The sequence below is a fragment of the Symsagittifera roscoffensis genome, chromosome 5 (assembly GCF_963678635.1).
Source record: "Symsagittifera roscoffensis chromosome 5, txSymRosc1.1, whole genome shotgun sequence".
In the NCBI taxonomy this organism is placed as follows: domain Eukaryota; kingdom Metazoa; phylum Xenacoelomorpha; order Acoela; family Convolutidae; genus Symsagittifera; species Symsagittifera roscoffensis.
The window spans coordinates 59,262,711-59,283,542 of record NC_087066.1 but is presented as its reverse complement, the minus strand read 5'-3'; the positions used below and the strand labels follow the sequence as shown (position 1 = coordinate 59,283,542).

The 20,832-nt window shown below is 35.7% G+C and overlaps 1 protein-coding gene across 1 annotated transcript in view; it reads left to right on the top strand.

The window, feature by feature from the left end:
- The window catches only part of LOC134846814 (uncharacterized), a 74,108-nt gene that overhangs the window by 39,415 nt on the left and 13,861 nt on the right, over nucleotides 1-20,832 (top strand). Inside the window, exons 8-11 of the mRNA XM_063864208.1 lie at nucleotides 10,320-10,506; nucleotides 13,859-14,114; nucleotides 17,492-17,641; nucleotides 19,546-19,851. Coding sequence (XP_063720278.1) covers nucleotides 10,320-10,506; nucleotides 13,859-14,114; nucleotides 17,492-17,641; nucleotides 19,546-19,851 — 899 coding nt within the window. The remainder of the gene's footprint in view (nucleotides 1-10,319; nucleotides 10,507-13,858; nucleotides 14,115-17,491; nucleotides 17,642-19,545; nucleotides 19,852-20,832) is intronic.

Below are 20,832 nucleotides of genomic sequence, written 5' to 3'. Positions count from 1 at the left end.
ACTCCACAAAGAAGTCCACTAGTTTTTTAACCACAGTGCGAAATGATTTCTAACCTAATACCAACCAAGTAACTCACAGTTCATTAGATTTTTTTCAAAAATTTCTTTCACTAGTTACTCTTGAAAATGCATACACTCAAAAAACTGGTCCGTTTTGTTCACTGGATTGTCGCATGCTCAAGTTTGAAGAATTAGGAGATAGAAACAACTTTATCAATCTTCAAAAAACTCGTTTTGAGTTTGTAGCGCACATAGTTCAAAATAATGGTTATGCCCTGCGAACTCATGCTACAGAGGCAACACAACGACACCAGCCATTTTAAATCAAAACTTCATTTCATCTTTATTTTCCGAATGCAAAATGTCCTCGAATAAAGAAAAAGTTTCCACAACTATTGCCAATTTTGCACATAAAAATTTCATTGAGACCGAATTTTCACACGGTAATGATGCAAAACAAACATGGCTTGCATTTCAAAGATATTATTAAGCAGATAATCCACCAGATATTTAATCGGCGGGCTGACGATGTTGCGGAAAGTAAGCGGAGTGTAGCTGTATCTCGCAAATTCCCTTTGTTTAGTAAAACTGCATGTGATTTATTACCATGTGACAAGCATCTATTCAGTGGCGCCACCAATAGAAAATATCTGAGACAATCTCTTAATGACTTTTTGTTTATATGTGAGAGCAGTGAGGCTTACATACATGTGCGCAGAGTGGCAGTAACAGATTTTGCAATATCGAAAAAAAAACCTTTTGAAAACACCAGCAAAATACAATTATAATGAATTGTTTTAATGGTGTACAATGGTGGCAAAAAGAGGATTATTTTGTCAAATAGCCAATTTGGCGATTGATCACGAAAACAGCACAGTTGGGTTCAAATCGGACAAATCCGTTTCAGTTTATAGAGTTTTGGCTGAATGAAAACATCGCTTACCAAAGTGGTCTGCTCCTTGCAGTTACTCCTTGCAGTTTCTCCTTGCAGTTACTTATCATTTGGGCACATTGAACAAATAACATTCTATTCATGAAGGAAATCATTTTCTATTCATGAAGGAAACCAAATACTGATGAACAAGCCAATCAATTAGCTAACTCGGTCTTTTGTGGTATTTTTTGTCAATATCTTCCTCATGGTATAATTTCATCTAGATTTCTTATAGGTTCTTGGAATCAGTTTGGCTAATTATCATAATCTTTATATTATGGTATTTGTTCTCACATCTACTCAGGAGGCTTCACATGGTTTTATTCATCTGGAATTGACCAATTGCACCAGTTCAGTAGAAATGGAGTTTGATGCAACGCTTACGGAAAATATGGAATTAGTTTTCATGGAAGAGCTTGCATCAACAGTTTATGTGCGTTCCGATAGAAAAACAAATAAACACTGTCACAGATTGAACAAAAAATAACAATCTGCAGATTACTGAGCTCATTAACCGATGAAAGCATTTGATCATCAATTTTGAGATTTTTCCTGCTAACTGAGCATTTAACACAACATTTAAACGCGACAATACTTTCATGATAGTGAACGCATCCAACTCAGACCAGCCAGGAACTCACTGGACTATTTGCTCAAGCAGGCGGTCAAGATTTTTTTATGTCCTCTTGCACAGAGACTACAAACTTATCCACATGTATATAAGAACTTGAGATATTCTATTCATGAAGGAAACCAAATACTGATGAACAAGCCAATCAATCAGCTAACTCGGTCCTGTGTGGTGTTTTTTGTAAATATCTTGCTCATATTATAGTTTCATCTAGATTTTTTATTTAGTTCTACAGTTAAGGACCACGACATTTTGCGTTCAGCTAAACAAATGATGTTTTCAAAATTACTGCCGGCGTTATGTCAGGCTCTAAAAAAATTTCTTAGATTGAAATTTTCTTCATTATAAGCTTAACAATCAACGTATTTGAATCAATCTCTAAACGGCCACACTCAATTTTAAAAAATAACAATGATTTTTGAAAACTCACCAGCAACATTATCACCATTCAATGTTTTGATAAAATGTTCAATGGTTACATTAGTAATTAGGTCAGTTTGAGTTTGAATGGATCGAGCCTTTGATTTAAGGCCATTTTGCGGCGATGTTTTTTGCACAGGAGCTGCACCATGTCAAGGTTGTTAGTGACGTTGTAGTTAACAGCACTTTCCGTTTTTCCTCCAGTGATCCTGATAGGTGTTATTTGCTGCACCCCCTGATCAAACATCTATAGGAAACAAGAAAGCAGGCACAACATAAGATTTTGAAGTCACCTTGTTAACTGCCTCAGTGCCGTCTATTGTGTTGGAAATTTGGTTGTCCCTTGTCAAGAGATTGGGAAAAAAAATCGAACCGTTCTGAATTTGATGGACTGCAAATGGTAATAGCTGGAAGGGCATATTGAAACATCTTGTTCAATGTTCAGAAAAAAAATTGTTATTTGTTTAAATTATTCATGGGATTGTTCATACATTGCTTCAACCAATTTGATGATTACTTAAAACTGTTATTCCCAAACTATTCATGTCACTCGACATTTTTGTCAGAGTATTGTTCTTCGTTTTTGCCTTTAATCCGTCTTACAGTGTTTTTTGGGGCAAACCGATAGCTTTGATCTGTATCGTCGTTTTTGAGACCCGTTTCATGTTGTGGAAGTCCTTTTCTTTTTGTCGCTTGATACTTTGACTTTTTTCATTTTTAAATGATTATCTGCTAAACAATCAAACTTTTTCGTCGTCAAAGTAACTGCTTCATACAATTTAAACACATTATTAATATTCTTTTTATACAATTTTAGTGTATCATAGGTACACAATTTAACAAATGTTTTTGTTCCAATCAGACTTAAAGTTTTTCTCCTGAAGAAAAATCACAAAAATTGTCATAGAAGTCCGTATCACTTTCAAGCGAGTACATAGTTCACTAGCGGAGATTTTATTTTATTTTTGTATGTAAGAGTTAACTAAAAAGTGATTTAGCTAGCCGATAGATAAACTAAGCTGAGTTATATGTATGGTATGCCTTAAGCTTCAGTGGAAGCATTTAAGAAGTTTCGCTGTTAGTTTTTACTTAAACAGTAATTACTGTCTGGCACGTATCATTAAATCATAAACCTTAACTACTTTATCCTTGCGGTATACTTGTTACCCCTTTGAATTTTAAACCTACGCGTTACTTTGTCCTGAGGATTTTATAAAAAGACGCCATATGGTTTTTTTCAAGTATGGATATTCAAAACCTACATAGCTCTACTTTAAATTACATAAGCCCTAAGAAAATATCAAATTTTTACCCACCAAGTTTTATAGTATATGACCAAAGCTTAGACAATCCACCTTGAAAAATAAAATTGATTGCCCAATTAAAATAATCACCAAGAACAGAAATTAACAAAATTTTTCGAAAGATGGCAACACCACTGCAAATAATTTCAATAAATTCTCATGAGAGAACTATTTCATACCGAAACTACACCACGGAGTCTGTTGCAGTGATGCAACAGGAACGGAACATGCGTCAACAAGCAGAAAGTCATGTAAACAACGAGTGGGTCACCAAAAATCATATAATGCTAGATCCAATTTTCTGCTAGATCAAATTAGCATCACCGTACAGAACAAAAAAGGGTCTAAAAGGTTTAGCGTGCTACAGACAGCTATCATTTGCTGAAGCGCACTGATGTTATGGACCCTTATTGAACCGAAAATACTGTTTGACTGCGACTGAAACGACTCCCGACTACCAAAATCAAGAAGGGTACTAGGGGGACTTGGCAGATCAAGCATTCTCTGGGATTTCGAGTCGATTGAATCGCCAGAATCATCGTAAGAAGACGGGTCTCAGCAGACGCCCGAAGCCCCAATGAAACCGGATAAATTATACATCACCCAGCAGCAGCAGCAGCAGCAGCAGCAGCAGCAGCAGCAGTCTTCTTCTTCTTTCAGTATCAAAACCCAGTTTCAACAAGTGTAGTACCCGAGACCCCGCCAATTATTGCTTGTTATGCGTCGAAGAAACACAAACTGCGTTTTAGACATTTCTAAAAACTCCAAAAAAGTTTCCATGAGTATTGTATCACTTTGAAGTTTTGTGTGTTTTTTTTTGAATCTTGGTGGCCTAATTTTTGTTAATATTTTGTTTCGGATTCTTTTTTTGAATTAGAATTTGCTTTGTAGTTTTTCAATGAAAAATGAGAAAACGGAAACTGGAGAAAAAATTCATTGGAAAAGACGGTTAAGATAGATTATGGCTTGTTCCCAATTTTTCTTTTTATAAACAGGCTTCATTTGCCTATAAATCAAAATACAGAAAACATTTACATAAAACAAACAGTAGTCTAAATCTACAAACATACAAACAAACGTACAACCAACATCCAAACAAATTGTGTGCGCACCTTGGAGAACGCACCTTGGAGAGCCTTGCTTGGCAAACGTAAATCGTGGGGGCCACTCGATGTTTGTGTATTGCGCTTGCCCGGTCTGGATACGGCCTTGGAAGCCACCAGACTAATTGCAATTAGTAGTCTAGCAGGTTTTTGGATAGAGACGACTATTGGTACAAATTTCTGTGTTAGTGGAGACCAGAAACATGGGAATGTGTTCTACAGAATCCCCTGATGATTGTGAAAGCTTTTTGTGGAAAATGGGCTTTGACGAAGTTGCCATGAATAGTAACCGCGACAATGCTTTTAGCCATGTGGATCCTATGATGTAATCCTTGGAAGGGTTCTTACCCGGTGTTTTTAAAAAGCTCGGATTCGTAAGATAGTAGCGTAACTTGCTAACTTTGAAGAAGAGTACTTCTTGGTAAAACTAACTCTCAGTGATGGTGATTTATGGCTATGAAAACTGAGTACCACGCAAAGAATGACTTATATAACCAAAAAATGAACTTAAAATCGTTGATCAGTAACCCTACACAAATGTTCCCTTTGTTTTGTGGTCAGCTAAAAATTAAATGTTAACCTTCCCCAAGCCTTAAACTTTTCTTTACAGTTTTGAAGTCTCAGGTTCAGCAGTTCTTGATTTGAATATTCAAAAAATTGTCAAGAAAAAACAGTCTCACTATGTCTACGAAACTCGAAAACCGCAATCTCCGTCATAAGTCGGAGAGCGACAAGCGAAGCCTCAAAATACATCTATCGGCTGTTCACGAAATCGACCCTGTTAACGCCGATTATGTCTGTCCAGATTGTGAACTGGCGAACAAATCTCTACGAGTCATATGAGGACATGTAGTAGAGCAGCACAGAAAAGAATTTATCTCTACGATCTGAATGTGTTCAAAAATGATCGTTTGCACGCCGATCATATGCAAGAAGAGCATGGTATGCCAGCATGGTTATAGATTGAGCAATTTTCACTTCCAAACAATATATTGAGACAGCTTTTAATGGGGCAGTGAGGGTGTACGACATAGTGCTCTTGGAAAATGAAGTGGACTTGCTTGCTCTTTTTGAGAACAACCGAGAAGAAATTGAGGAATTGATCAACCGAAACAGTATGTATGAACCCCAAAAAGCTTAATTGCTTAATTGTTTGTAGGAGTGACGCTGGAGAAGGAAAAAGTGGACGGTACTCCTCGAAGAGTTAATAAGAACTTTGCTAATTGCAAGAAGATAGGTGTGGACTTACAGGGATGGACCGATGATCAATTCTATGATTCATTGGATCAATTTCTATCCACTGTAGATCAGTATGTATCTCACGAAAGCGGATAAAGAAATCGTTGAATCGACAAAAAAAATTCGAAAAAAGTGAAGATAGCGCTAATCAGAGCTGTACCCTTCTTGCCTCTACCAACAGATTTGCACTTTGTCTGTGAGCAATAATAAAATGAAGTCAAAAAAGGTTCAGCCTCTTGCTTCTTGTCGAATGCCACCGACAAAACAACACCTTTCTCAAAAAACTCTTAAACTGATACCAAGTAGCAGAGAGGATCAAATTAAATTTTATGACAAGCAAAAAAAATTCGAGAGAGCACGAGCCAAATGGTGACTACATGCCCATGGCCATTCCAGCTATTTCACGCTACGAAGTTCTCGATGGAGTGCAAGTGAAAAACTTCAGGTTAGGAGAAAAAAACGTTTATTATGATCATACCCAAATCACTTTTTCCTACTAGTCCAGCGAAAAAGCAAAAATTCCAGATAACTATGCTGTTACACCTTCCTTGAAACAAAGGATGAGTATAATTCAATTTTTTTTTCAGGTACAACGAGGAAAATCTATTTTCCTTGAGAGTACCAATCCAATTTCGTTTTCTATTTCCCGTCTGTAAATGACATGGGAAGGCACCGTTATGTGGTGATAAAAGATCTTAATAAGTTAGTGAGTAAACTACAGAAACAAAAGTTTAGATAGCAAAATCAGCTCTGCAGAAACTGTTTTCAGGGATGTCTCTCAGCAGAGCGACTGGAGCGACCTCAATTAGTTTGCGTGGAGCACGAAGCTGCTGTTGGCACAATGCCTGACGACAACAAGAACTGCGTACGATTCAAGAAGTTTGCTGCACGAAGCTACAGCCATTTTGCAGTGTACTCTGTATTGAAGTTTTATTGTGAGAGAGAGTAGACACGGTGCTTAACAACCCAGACAACTCAAGCAGAGTAGTTATTGAAAAACATAAGGCGAGCAGTTTTGTATTTTAGTAATTGAACAGGGAAACGCGAAGTCTTCACTTTTTTCTTTTCAACGAGAGATACTGACGTTATGTCTGAATTTGTGAAAATGCTTAAAATTTTTGCACGTGATTTTCACAATAAAAAGCGATGATTTCTAAACTAAATGGGCACACCACCGTCGTTGAAGACAGTGAATCGATAATATATTTGCGATGAAGAATTCAGCGAGAGCAACATTAAAGTAACCGACCAGAGTCATTTCGATGGCACTTTCCTCGGCGAGGCGCACAACAATTGCAACACTTTAAGGCATACAACAAATCCCCCCTCTGTGTGCTGACAACATCTAAAATTTTGACTTGCACCATGTGCTCAAAAACCTACAGGAGAGCAAAACAGCAACACAAGTAACACATTTTCAGTGATTCCCCTCACTGCTGAACAATTCTTCTCCCTGACCATGAGAGTATGGATCAGATTGTACTCTAATGAGCAGGGATATGTAAGACAGGTCTACTTGTATATCCGGTTTGTTGATTGGGGCAAAATCATGAACAGCTCTCTAGATGAGCTGGCCCGGAGTCTGCCCTTGGAAAAGTGGGTCTACCACCAATTGACAAGTGGAAAAACACGTTGAAAGAAGGTACCATAAGTGTGAAGTAACAGGAATATCAACGTCAGTCTATAATCGTTTTCGATCCCAGACAGTGATTTGTTTTGGGCAAGTACGGTGACTTGTACTTCACGACTGACATTTAGATACTTGCATGCGCGTTTGCAGAGTTTAGACGAGTTTGTTTCGAAACTTATAAACTGGATTGCACTCAATACTTTACCGTGAGCAATCTTTCGAGAGATGCTTTTTTACGAAATTGATTGGCCGATCTGCAATTGCTCACTAACAGGGAACACTTAGGTATGGTGGAAAATTTGATAGGGTTGGGGTTGCTAGTAATTTCGATAAACGACTTGCAACTTCTAAAAACAAGTCTATACAACTCTTTGAATCGAATCAGCCCAGCACCTACCTCCTCATGATCGACGCGAACAATTTATATGGCGGCATCATGGTAAAACTTGCCTTACCACTAAACTCATTCGAGCTTAATGACAAAAAACACAAGAAGAGATTATGAATACGAGAGAGAAATCTGACATTAGATTCATAATGGACATAGACATGACTTATCCCGATCAGCATCTCGATGCAGATTAGGATTACGCACTAGCATCAATAAAAGAACTAGTGTCAAAATTGTGGCTCAGTGATGTTCAATTAGACAGATAAAAAAATTGAACAATTCTAATAATGTGAGCACTACACCAAAGCTTATTCAAAACTTCTTCCCGAAAAAATGTATCGGAGAATTTTGCGAATTCAAAAAAAAAACGACTACTTGTGGATATTGTTCTGACCGCAGAATAACTGCAGGCTCTGGCAACAAAAAATGGTGTAGCAGTGTTAAAATAAGTGAGACCGATCAATTATTTTTACTCTGTCAACATTAAGCAGGATATGCTTAATTGTGGGGCAGCCATCCTTGATTTGGATAAACACCACATGTTCGATTCCCATTACAATATTATGAAGGAACACTTCAGCTGCTCTTTATTATGTTCTGACGCTGATTAATTCCTGTATGAAATCCGCACCAACGGTTTATACAATGAAAAGGTCAAAAAAGTTTGACTTTTTCAATCTTCAACCCCACAACACCGAAAACAAGCGCGTGACGCTAAATTTCAAGAAGTTTGTGGTACTGGAACTAAACTTTACAGCATAGTTGCAGCGGGTAAGTTGGCTTCTGCAATCATTTAGTAATTTTTCTACAAGTAAGGGATCTTTTTATACCATAAAACTTCCATTTGTAACAAAAATGACAATTAAAAACATTTTCTGACAAAAAGATACATGTTATGAAGGGAAAAAGAAATCAATGTCTAAAATTTTTTATGTTAGAAACAAGTCTTTTTATTCAGAGTCGATGAAACAATCACTGAAACTTGTCACAAAGCTAGCTCAACAGAGATTTACGGCAGAAAATTTATAAGGAGGTACTCACTTGCACTACAATTGCTTGATCTATAAATATTCGTATACGATCCAGAGAAAATAGCTTAAAAACAGCTGTAATGAAAAAAATCAGCTTGAAAGCATTTGACAACAAGCGTTATATACATACAGATAAAATGAATACGACAGCGTTTGGGCACAACACTTTTTTGCGGAGAGACATGTTCTTTTGACATACTGGGCACAATTCGGACTGGGGCGAAGACGTTGAGTGGTCGCAGTCAACAACTGATAACGATGGGGCGAAGTTGCAGATAGTTTTAGAGACGTAGGGTGGATAAATTGTCGACATATTTACGATCCCTCATCAGAGATTTTTTCAGCACTGAACATGTTCAGTAATCTGACACTGAACATGAAAGGGGAAAAGTAGACTTGGACCGGCTGAGCGAGCAATCCGATTCTGAAAGAGAACAATAAAATAAATTTCCACCTGGATACAGAAACTCGAGAAGCAGATGAAAGTGAAAGTGAGCCTGAAAACCCAGCCCACCCAAACGGCGGCGTGCTATAATTTTGCATGATTCTGATTAATTGTGCAAAATACATGCTATAGTGTAAAATGAAATTTGGAAATAAAGCAATCAAATGAGTTCAGTTTTGTTCAAAAACTTCATTTATAACAACCTTGTCTTCGGGTATAAAATAACCAAACAAAACTTGCAAAGTTAAAGGCCATCAATTCAATAGAAACAAGACTACGATATAATCACCAATATATCGCGGCAAAAGTTGTAATTTGAATTTATGCAGCTAAATGAGGCTTGTATACTCCCAAATTCTGAGAGTGGTCGTAAAATGCAACTCTTTGAACACTATGAAACATGAGTGGCCAAAAATGTAGGAGCTTCAACCACTAAGGGGGTTAAATTATGTAAACATAATACCACATCGAATTTTGGGAGGGGGTTGAAAGCATTCAATTTCCTAGCCACTTTTACATACTACTAGTCCCCTTTGATACTAACGGCGACTTCCAGTTTTTCAGAGAACTTCAAAAAATGTGGTATTCAGATTTCGAAGTGACCGACTTTCCCGAGCGGACTTTCGATTTCTCCCAGTAAGTTTACGTGATAAGGCGATTAAAAAGTTGGCGACCTTTTAATCATGTCGTCCTAATCGTTTTTAAGGTTCCCAAACGCAAATCAAATGCTGATTTGACTGAAAAGTTGAAGGAAAAAACGGGAGAAGTTTTCGAAGTTGCTTTCCTTACTCAACCCATTGGCTGTGCGATCTGAATTAAATTTTTGATCAAAAACTTCACGATGAATATCATTGGCAAGGGCGGATTTAGGGGGGGGGGGGGGCGGACGCACCCTCCTTCAGGGATTCGACCCCTTGCCGACCCAAAGGGTCCCCCCCTTTGGTACTTTTTAAGAAATCCATTTTTGGCCGACTAACCCTAAATTTTTAAAATTTTTCTAAATTTTTTTGAAAATCCGCACCCCCGCCCCCTCGAGAAAATCCTAGATCCGCCCCTGATCATTGGTGTCAAAAAATTTGTGCCTAAATTTGGTGTCAGAAAATTTGTGTCTAAAATTGATGTGAGAAATTGAGATTTTCCCAAAAAGATATTTGCAATTAAATGATAACGATCTCTGACTGACCGCAAAAGGAAACTCCCGTTGGCTCAATCTCTCAATGTACACGGCCAATTTCACTGCAGAATTCACAGCAGACATCACCCAGATTGATGTGAGCACGGTGACCTCTTCCGGCACAGGCCTCCACTTCAACATCTCTGTCGTCGGGGATGAATTCGAAGTGACCGACTTTCCCGAGCGGACTTTCGATTTCTCCCAGTAAGTTTACGTGATAAGGCGCTAGATGCAATCTTGCCTGGTTTTTTCAAAGCTGTTTTGAGTTTGTAAGATAATTTTAATGAGCTTGGAAATTTCAAATGAATCTTGGATCATCGAAAGACGGAACATCAACTACAGTCACAGGACAGAGAAGTCGCATTTTTTTAAAATTCGAAAGATGAGAAGACTCAAAGAAAGAATTGTATCACAACTAGTTTCTGAGGTCTTTGCTCTTGAAACATTTTCGCAAATACACAAACTTCTTCGCATCTTCGAAGACTTTGAAATCACGTCTCAAATTGCTTCCATAAAAGGAAAACCTTTATCATACAATTTCATTTATGGTGTCTATGGAAAAAATGTTATCATACATATTTCATACAAAATTAATAACTTTCCTAAAGATTTTTAGTGCACATTTTTATTCTACTCGGCTCAATTGAAGCTTTCTGGTCATGAATTTTTTTTTTAAATGGATGAAAATTGCATGATAAGCATTTTAATATAGAATTTTTTTGTTCAAAAATCTCTCTAAAAACATGTTTCGGTAATTACATATGAGGTTTAAGAAAGCTTTCAATGAAAAAGAGCAATTTAACTATCAAAAACATGATTTTGTTTTGTTCGAAAATTGTTTATCAATTAACTTTCATATTTCATATATGAAATTGTACAATAAACATTTTTTTTTGGAAAAAATTAGAAAATCCAAAAATCAATTGAAACATTGTTTGGACAATTTTAAAATGAGTTTAATAAAGGTCTTCAGTGATTGAGATCAACTTAATGTCAAAAAGATAATTTACATTTTCGGTCGGAAAAAATGCTTACATATATGAAAATTGTATGATATGCATTTTCTCATTAAAAAAGACCAATGTGAGGTAAAAAAATTTTAATCCTTTTTTTGATTGCAAATGCAAACTTGCTTTTGTGCTCAATATAAAAATTTTACGATAAAACAATTTAAATTTCCGCGTTTATAACGGCGTCCAGAAAAAATTTTTCACCCAAAAAAATCCAAAAATCACAAAAGTATTTTTTTTGTAAACACAATTATTACTGGTAAACACAATCATTTATATTTTTTGCTTTATAAGCCAGAATAAAGATAATTTTGTAAACAAATACAGGCTTTTGTTCTCAAGCAACTAAAAATTATCCAGCCACATGCAAAAAGTTACATTTTTAGTATAAAATTCCATTTGAAAAACTAAAATCAACTCAGATGGCTGAGGTCACCAAATGCCGTTCGAATAGTATTTCGCATGAAAAACAAAAATTCAAAACAAAATTGATCATACAATTTAATAGAAGAAACAATTGTTTTTGCTATTTTCATAAAATTTTTGTAATAAACAGTATAGCAAAACGCTTGTGATTTAATTCCAATAGGTGGCAAAAAATACTCATTATAATATTCCATAGTATGAAAAACAAATATTTATCTTGCTATTTTATTAGTGTTCTTTTTATATATGAAATAGTATGAAAAAGTATATTAAGCATTTTTTTCATAGTATGAAATGGTATGATAGGCATTTATTGTCAACCCGGGCGTAAATAGTATATCCAGCTCATCGGCTTCAAAAGAACCAATTTCAGCCAGTTAATTTGGATCAAGTCGTGATATAATGGCTAGTTCAAGCCTATAGAACAAGATTTCTCAATTTCGAAGAAGGAAGCGCTTTCCAATAGCTTTATCTGTGCAAAAATTTCAACCCTGTATCCAACTTAATTAGAAAAATTACTAAATCGTAAACAAACATTCGTTATTTTGCTCGTTGAACTAAGAAAAATGCGACTTTTTTGCCGCGTGACTGTTGCATGCCTCAATCGAATTTTGTACAATTTTTGAGCCAGAACAAGTCTGCTCGTTTATCAGGGCAAATCTCTGATCGTTCGGACTGTCCCTTAATTTCTATTGAATAGTTTTTAGAGAAAATATTGAAAACCTATAAATTTTGGACAATATCAAGGTGTGAAATGTTGAGTCGTACGAAATAAATACGACCAATCTGACAAGCTAGCCACAATTAAATTTGGAACAATTTTGTTGTGCGGGACAATTCGCCAAAATTTCGCGTTACGCTCTCAGCAATCTGAACAAATTCTTCAAAACGCGCATAAATTAGTCCAGAACGTGGCCAATGTGCTAATTTTATATTTTATATCTTTTTAAATCTACACTCATGAAGTCAAAATCTTCAATGTAGTATAAAAAATTATGTTGAAAATTATTATTTCGATCGGCGAAAAATGACTGTATGAAAAAAAACCACGCCGAGCATAAATAGTCAGTTTTTTTTTCGGAAATCGGAACAATAACCAGCCGCTCACGAGTGTTATAACAACGCAACATATCGCGTGTTAATTATCCCAAAGTCGCCAAACTACCACTTTTCAAACCCCAACAAAACTGCTCGTATCAATGTGAAGCCTTGAATGCTCCGACTGCCTTTTAAGTTCTATGAAGCAGTAACAACATAGAAAAACTAACTTTAATAAAAATGGATTTTTTTTATTGTTGAGGAAAATAACTTGAGATGGAAAATAAGTTGAGGTTTTTTTTAAATCATCCCCCCACACACCATATAAAGTGATAGATTTCTTCGCTATTAACACTCAATTTTGGCATATAAGCTTCCAATTTGGAACGATTTCCAAGACAGATTAAATCTCGCTAACGCGTTAATAGCGCAAATTATTGTCCCAAATTGGCCAAAATGACAATCTTTAAACCCCCATACCTTTACAAAAAATGATCACAGGTGAATTATCTTTTCAAATTTAAGCTCAAGACAAAACTAGCTTTCGAAAAAAATTCTGTCAAAAATGGCTAGTTGAAAAGTCGAAATTTGTCTGAAGAAAACCCCCCCCCCCCGAGAACAAATAATACGCTAATTTCGCTACGAAAGTCGGAACAATAATTTTACGCAAAAAGATCGCCGACGCAATTTGTTTCACATTTGAGCTCCGGAGAACAATAATTTTTCAGATGAGTTTGTCCTTTGGAACTAATTTAAGATATCCATTTATGGCTGACCGATCTTAATGTTTTCTAAAGGCGCTTTAAAGATTTGCCTGCGGTGCATTAAGATTTGTCAAAATAGGCTTTTTATAGTTGCTTGACAGATCTCCAAGAATCAATTTGGTCGACCGATAAAATGGTCGAAAGATATCAGCCCCTGATGATAAGAAAGAGCTGATATACAATTTGATATACAGCCCCTGATGATACACAATTTGTTTGAGCAAGTTTTTTCAAGTTTTCCGGCTACTTAAGGAAATCAAACTGTGGCGTTACAATCATTTTCAAATCATTTAAAAATTTAAAAAATTTATCGTTTAGGTTGAGCCGGACGACCAGCTTCAAGGATCTGATGCCAGGGGAAAACTACACGATAACAATCAGTTCCACTAGCAAATCAGACCGGTACACTGAAGCACTGACCCATTCGAGTAAATTTGAAGAGGTAATTCCCCCCATCGCCCCCCAGCATGTTCCTCAGAATTGGAATGATCAGTGTGAGGAGGTGCAGACAAACCCAGGGTTCGCCCACATCCCAAATGTCACCTGGCATGTGAAATACTACTGTGATGAGTTCGTAAGTTGTCGCTTCAAAATTCTTATGCTAGACGTGAGAGGTTTCAAAAACAATCTCTGCTTTATTTTAGAACAATTGGCCAAAAGTTATAGCTCGAATCGCATTTTCTGAATCAACATTTTGCGCGTAATCTTCTCAAATACATGTAAAATCTGGACTGCGGACAGCCAGCAAACTTTTTTCAATACTCTTTTGGATTCTGCGGCGTGTTTGACTGTTTGAGCCAATTTCCGAAATTTCAGCCTAATTGTGCTCAAAATTACTTGTTTTATTTTTGTTGTTGTTTCGACTTTTAAAGAAAACGCGATATTTATGCTCGGCGTGCTTTTTTATTCAGTCAATTTTCGCCGATCGAAAAAAAATAGTTTTCGACAAAAATATTATATACCCCATTGAAGATATCGACTTCCTGAGTTCAAATGAAAAAAAAAATATTTTACCTCCGATTATTTTTTGGAAAGTGTTCACGTTCTGGACTAAATTATGTCGTTTTTATTTCGTAGGACTCATCATGTCACACTTTGATATTGTCCAAAATTTATAGGTTTTCAGTATTTTAGTTTCCCAAAAACTATTCGATATGAATTAAGGAACAGTCGGAACATTCAGGGCTTTTCATTTATTCAAATTTATCAGTGCGGGTAGCGTTTTATCCAAGCTAAGCAATCGAATGACTTACTCATTTTCATATTTATCTAACATTTTTCCATGAACTCAAAATCTACATGCAACAACCAATCGACCATATTGAGAATTTTGAATAAAAAACAACCGTTCTATTGGTACAGCTTTAGAGATAGATATTACCTAGTGTTAAATCTGCCTCCAATGCAGCTAGTCAATCTGATAAAATTTTAAATATTTTCTTGACCAATGGATGTTATTGTTTCGACTTTCGTAACGAAAGTAACAGAATAATTGTGATCGGAGTAACTTTTTTTAATCACTATTAAATTAACCATTTTTGACAGAATCAACACTTATTCCCTATTGAAGATTTCAGCTCCCTGAAATCAAACGTAAAAATATCAACCTCTGACCATTTTTTGTATAAGTCTCGACTAATTTATGCGCGCTTTGAAGATTTCATTCATAATGCGGAAAGCGTAACGAGAACTATTTATGCGTGGCGAACTATCCCGCACAACAAAAGCGTTCCAAATTGAAATGAGGCTTGCTAATCTGTCGTATTTATTTCGTACGGTTCAATTTTTTACACTTGATCTTTGATATTGTGCAAAAATTAAAATTTTTCAATATTTTCTTTTCCCAAAAACTATTCGATATTGGTTAAGGGTGCAGTCGGAACAATCATGGCTTCGCCTTGATATTCTATAAGTCTTTTTGTTCCGACTTTTGTTATGAAAATAACGGAATACTCGTGCTCGGGGTGCTTTTTTTCTTCAGACGAATTTCGACCTTGTAACTAGGCATTTTTGATTTAATATTTTTACATCATTCAAAACATTTTGTTGTCCTGAGCTTAAATTTTAAAAAATTGTATAGTTCACCTGTGATCATTTTCCATAAATTTATGGGGGTTTAGAGATTGCCAATTTGACCAATTTAGGACAATTAACGCGCGATATATTTAGCGCCATTAACGCGTAAGAGGAGGTTTAATCCATCTTAGAAATCGTTCCAAGTTGGTGGTTGAAAGAAGCTTATTTGCCATAATTGGTTTGCTACTAGAAGCAAAATCTATCATTTCATGCTTTATTTAGCGTGTGCGGAGATAATTTTCAGATGATAGAAATAAAAAAAAATTTTTATTTTATTATTTTTAATTTTTTTTTTCAATTTGTTTTTGCTCCATCGACCTTAAAAAGGAAGTCGGAACATTCAGGGCTTCGCCTTGATACGAGCAGTCTTGTCTCTGTTCATAAACCTTGCTTTAGAATTTCATTGGGAAACTGTTAGAAAAGACTTGCAGCTTTTCATGCGCCCGAGTTTTCATTTGGAAATCCAAAACTGCGACTTTTTTTTACTCCGGTATTTTTTTTAGAGTAGAGACCTTCAAATTTTAACAAGACTGTTGGTATCAAGGCGAAGCCGTGAAAGAACGTTAGGACTGGCTTTTAAGGTCTATGGAGCAGTAAAAACTTTAAAAAAAATTAAATGTTATAAAATAAAACAATTTTTTTTAATTTGAGATTTTGTGAAATTCATCCCCCCACACGCCATATTCAGTACAAAGTGATAAGTTTCGCTTCTAGTAACAAATCAATTATGGCAAAAATGCTTCTTTCAACTAATTTGAAGCGATTTCTTATTAAATATATCGCGCCTTAATTGTCCCAAATTAGCCAAAATGGCAATCTTTCAACCCGTAATTTGTCTGAAGGAAAAAACCAAACCGACCCTAAATATTCCGTTACTTTTGTTAAAAAAAGTCGGAACAAAAAACCTATGGGCTTTTTCTGTCTAACTCTCATTGTATTACTTAAGATACTATGATGTGAGACTATGAGTAACTATTTCAAGAAAAGGGGGTGTTATTGTTAAGTAGATTAAGTAAGTCGATTTTTTGGCTAATCAGAATGCAGCAAAAATCGAATTCTCAATAGATCGCTTAAGTCTTAATTTCAAATTATACATACATATTGCCTTAATAAAGGACTAAACTAATTAAATGTTCCCAGATTATTTTCTTTCTTAGATTTCGCTCATTAAACCTCCCTTCTCTTATAGTCGCGCTCATTCAACATATCCCTCAAAAAAGGATTAAAGAAAGGACTAACTTTGACTCGACGTGAAGTTAACATCTGCATTTCGATCTGAAAGCTTCCAAAAATTGTGAAAAACTATCTAATAACAAAATGTTTATCAATCAAAAAAGACTAAACGCTAAACATAACCTAACATTAGTCCTTCTCCTATTTCTTCCCGGTATTCTAAACATTCGATTCAGGGGCCGATTTAGGGGAGTGGGGGCGGGGGGCTGGAGGTCCTTTCTTTGAACAACTTTGAGATATCCGTTTTTGGCTGACGGACCCAAAAATTTTCTTAAGGCGCCTTTGGCGCCAATATATACTAATTTTGAAAGGAGCGTGCGCCAAAAATACGCAATTTTTTGGTCGAAAATTCCCAAAAAGTGCCTAAAAACGCTGTTTTGCCTGTTTTTTAAAATTTTACCTGCACCGCAGAGATTTTGGCCAAACCAGGGTCTTTTTAGTTTTTTGGGAGAGCTCGGAAAACCAATTTGGTCGACCTAAAAAAAAGGTCGACAACATTTTCGGAAATTTTTTAAAAATCCGCCCCCACCCCTTGAGAAAATCCTAGATCCGCCTTTGATCCGATTCCATATTCTTTTTTGTAGCTCCTGATGTTTTTTATTTGTACATATCTTAATGTATTTAATTTTTTCGATGTTTTAGTATGTTTTTTTTTACCTGGTGCAAGTTGGCAAGTGGATGCAGATCAAGATCATAACAAAGAATCCCGGTGACGGCACAGAACGTCTCGTAAATACATATGACCTCACGGGCATCAGCAACATCCCTGATGTAGAGTTAATTTCAGAACAAGTAAGTACCTCTAAAGACATGTAATTACGTAAATATTAAATTAATTACGTTACATATAAGTGTATACATGTTCATATAAATTAATATATCTTTATAAATTAACAATAAAAAACACATACACGCATACATGCACGCACGCACGCACGTACACACACACACACACACACACACACACACACACACACATTTTTACACATATATGTTAGTGTGTGTGTGTGTGTGTGTGTTTTGTGTGTGTTGTTGTGTGTGCGTGCGGTTAATTGTGTATGTGTGTATGTTCTCATGTGTTGAAGTTCACATTAAGGCAAGCGAGAACTCGTAGCAATAAAAGTCATAGACAAGCCTGTAAAAACTTTTTGATTATGCAATTGATGCTATTGTGGAAACTTTACAGGTTCTTATTGAAAGCAAAAATTACTGATAACTTGGCGCACTGCACACTCTTAGATCTATCTAAAGCTTTCAATAGTGTTGATCATAATATTCTTACTCACAAGAATCACCTTAACGGAATGAGAGGCGTTCCTCTTAATAAACGGAAATCCTACCTCAGCAATAGAAACCATTATTCAAACAATTGTTTAGCAACAGCTTCATTGTGTAGTATCTCAAGGTTCTCTTTTGGGTCCCCTGCTTTTTTAAATTTAAATCAATGATCTTCCCAATATAACAAAGGACAGTGAATGTTTTCATTATCCAGATAACACTAATATTTTGGAACAATTTAAAATTAAAGAACTTAGAGTAGATTTGGAAATAATGTCAGATTGGTTGGAAAATAAAAAACTTTCAGCAAACAAAGGTAAAACACAAATAATGATTACCAATGGTATAGAAAAAATAAAAAAATTTTACGTGGAACCAAAAAACGATAGAACTAAAAAGTGCAGTTATATGACCGGGTTAAATTTTGAACCAAAATGTTATTTTCAACCAACATATTAAAAAAATAAGAAAAAATTGCAATCGATTCATTTTGATTTTTTTAAAACAAGACAGTTTCTCAGCTCATCTGTTCTCATTAAAATTTACCGGCAGGTTATACAACCAAAAAATCAAATGGTGTATTAGTATACGGAGCTGCCAATAAAACCGCTTAAGAAATTTTGCAAATACAACAAATTTTTTTGATTCGATTTGCGTTTCGCCTCAAAAAAATACAAGAAGTAAGAACAGTGAGAAAAGAGCAGGGAATTTGCTCAATCAACGAATTACACGTATCAAACTGCTGAAGTTACTCTCTAAAGTTTTCAGAAGAAAGCATGAAAATGACAAATTGAACAATTCAATGACAAAACAAGAGTTAGACAAATCACTCGATACGACCAGAAGAATAAAATCACTAACAACAACAACAAAAATAACAAAAATTTAATATCTGTGCGAATACGTTTTTTATATAATTCAATAAATAATTTCAGTATTAATGTCATTGAAATATTTTTATATGAGCCTAAACAGACTATATACAACCTTATGCAGTAAATCAGAGATATTGATTGAAACCACTTCATCAAATTGTTTTGGTAAAAAAGTATTGAGATAGTTTGTAAAAAAATCATTAATTAGAAAAGCGTACACCCAAAAATAATACATTGTAATAATTGAATTAAGCAAACAATATAAAAAAGTATTTTCAAGTCTCGGAAATCTGTTTTTTTTCCTCCTGTTTTTGCTCGTATACAATTCTGAAAGAATATAATAATAAGATGCAAGATACGTGAATTGAAAAAGTTTAATATTTTTTTTTCTCTAAATTGTTAATAAAAAGTTCTCAGCGGAGCTTAAAAAGGTTGAGTTACCTTCTGCGCTTGCTCAAATTGCTGCTAGTTCAATGATAAGTATCTATATTGTTGGATTATTGCAGTACTTTTAACAAGTTTATTTATTTTTTGTTTTCTTAGAGTTACAATCCACCAGATTGGTTCGAACCCGGACATATGTACGACTACTACGTGCAAGCAATCTCTTATGGCGTAGAGACCCCTTTGAACGGTTTTTACATAAAACTAACCCCATTTCACGATATATACTCACCCGAAGCACCCTATTACCCTGCAAGTACCAGAACACTGGTCTGGCTCACACGGCTTTGGGAGTTTCCGGAAAACATACAGCCTACCATCATCACCCATACCTGGCCAGCGGATGATATATTTCCGACCGATTCTGCAATATATTGGTCCCCAGCTAAAGAAAACAGTCACCAGGTCAGTTTATATGAACAAAAAATTCCAGATTTGGCAGAAGAACAGGTTCATCAACAAACATTTTGAGCAAAAAAAAACAATACATTTTCCACACAAATTTTATGTCTTTTAAAGGTAACATCTCTTTGTAAATCTTGATGTTTTTGGAAGAAGATATGGCTTTTCAAAAAACTCAAAATTAATAGTTTTTCAAATTTTCTAGGTTAGAACTCAAAACTTCCACATTTAACTCATTTCTAGTCATAATATGAAAAATTAAGGTAATACTAGTTTCTTTCAGCAACAAGAGTAGATAAAAAGAGCAACACTCGTTATTTTTTTCAAAAAAGAAAAACCAGTTCTAATGGCACACACTTCACACAGCACATATACCACAAGCGAACATAGAGAAGTATTATGAACAATTAGCTTGCGTCAATTAAATTTGGAGTGAGTTTCAAAGCTGGATACCTCGCCACGCACTGCACTGCGCCTAACAATGAGCGTTGCGCTGTCAGCACCCGAGCCGAGCTTGCGATTATTTTGATTAGACTATCGCGATAGAGTTTTCGTACTTCCAGACTGTCGCAATTAAATTTGGAGTGAGTTTCAAAGCTGGATACCTCGCCACGCACTGCACTGCGCCTAACAATGAGCGTTGCGCTGTCAGCACCCGAGCCGAGCTTGCGATTATTTTGATTAGACTATCGCGATAGATTTTTCGTACTTCCAGACTGTCGCAATTAAATTTGGAGTGAGTTTCAAAGCTGGATACCTCGCCACGCACTGCACTGCGCCTAACAATGAGCGTTGCGCTGTCAGCACCCGAGCCGAGCCTGCGATTATTTTGATTAGACTATCGCGATAGATTTTTCGTACTTCCAGACTGTCGCAAATAAGTTGGGTATTAGTAGAGCTTCGCGACCAAAATTGGAAATGTTCAGACTTTGAAAGTCTAAAATTATGTCGCAGGCCTTAATCTGGGTATAATATTTGTTAAAA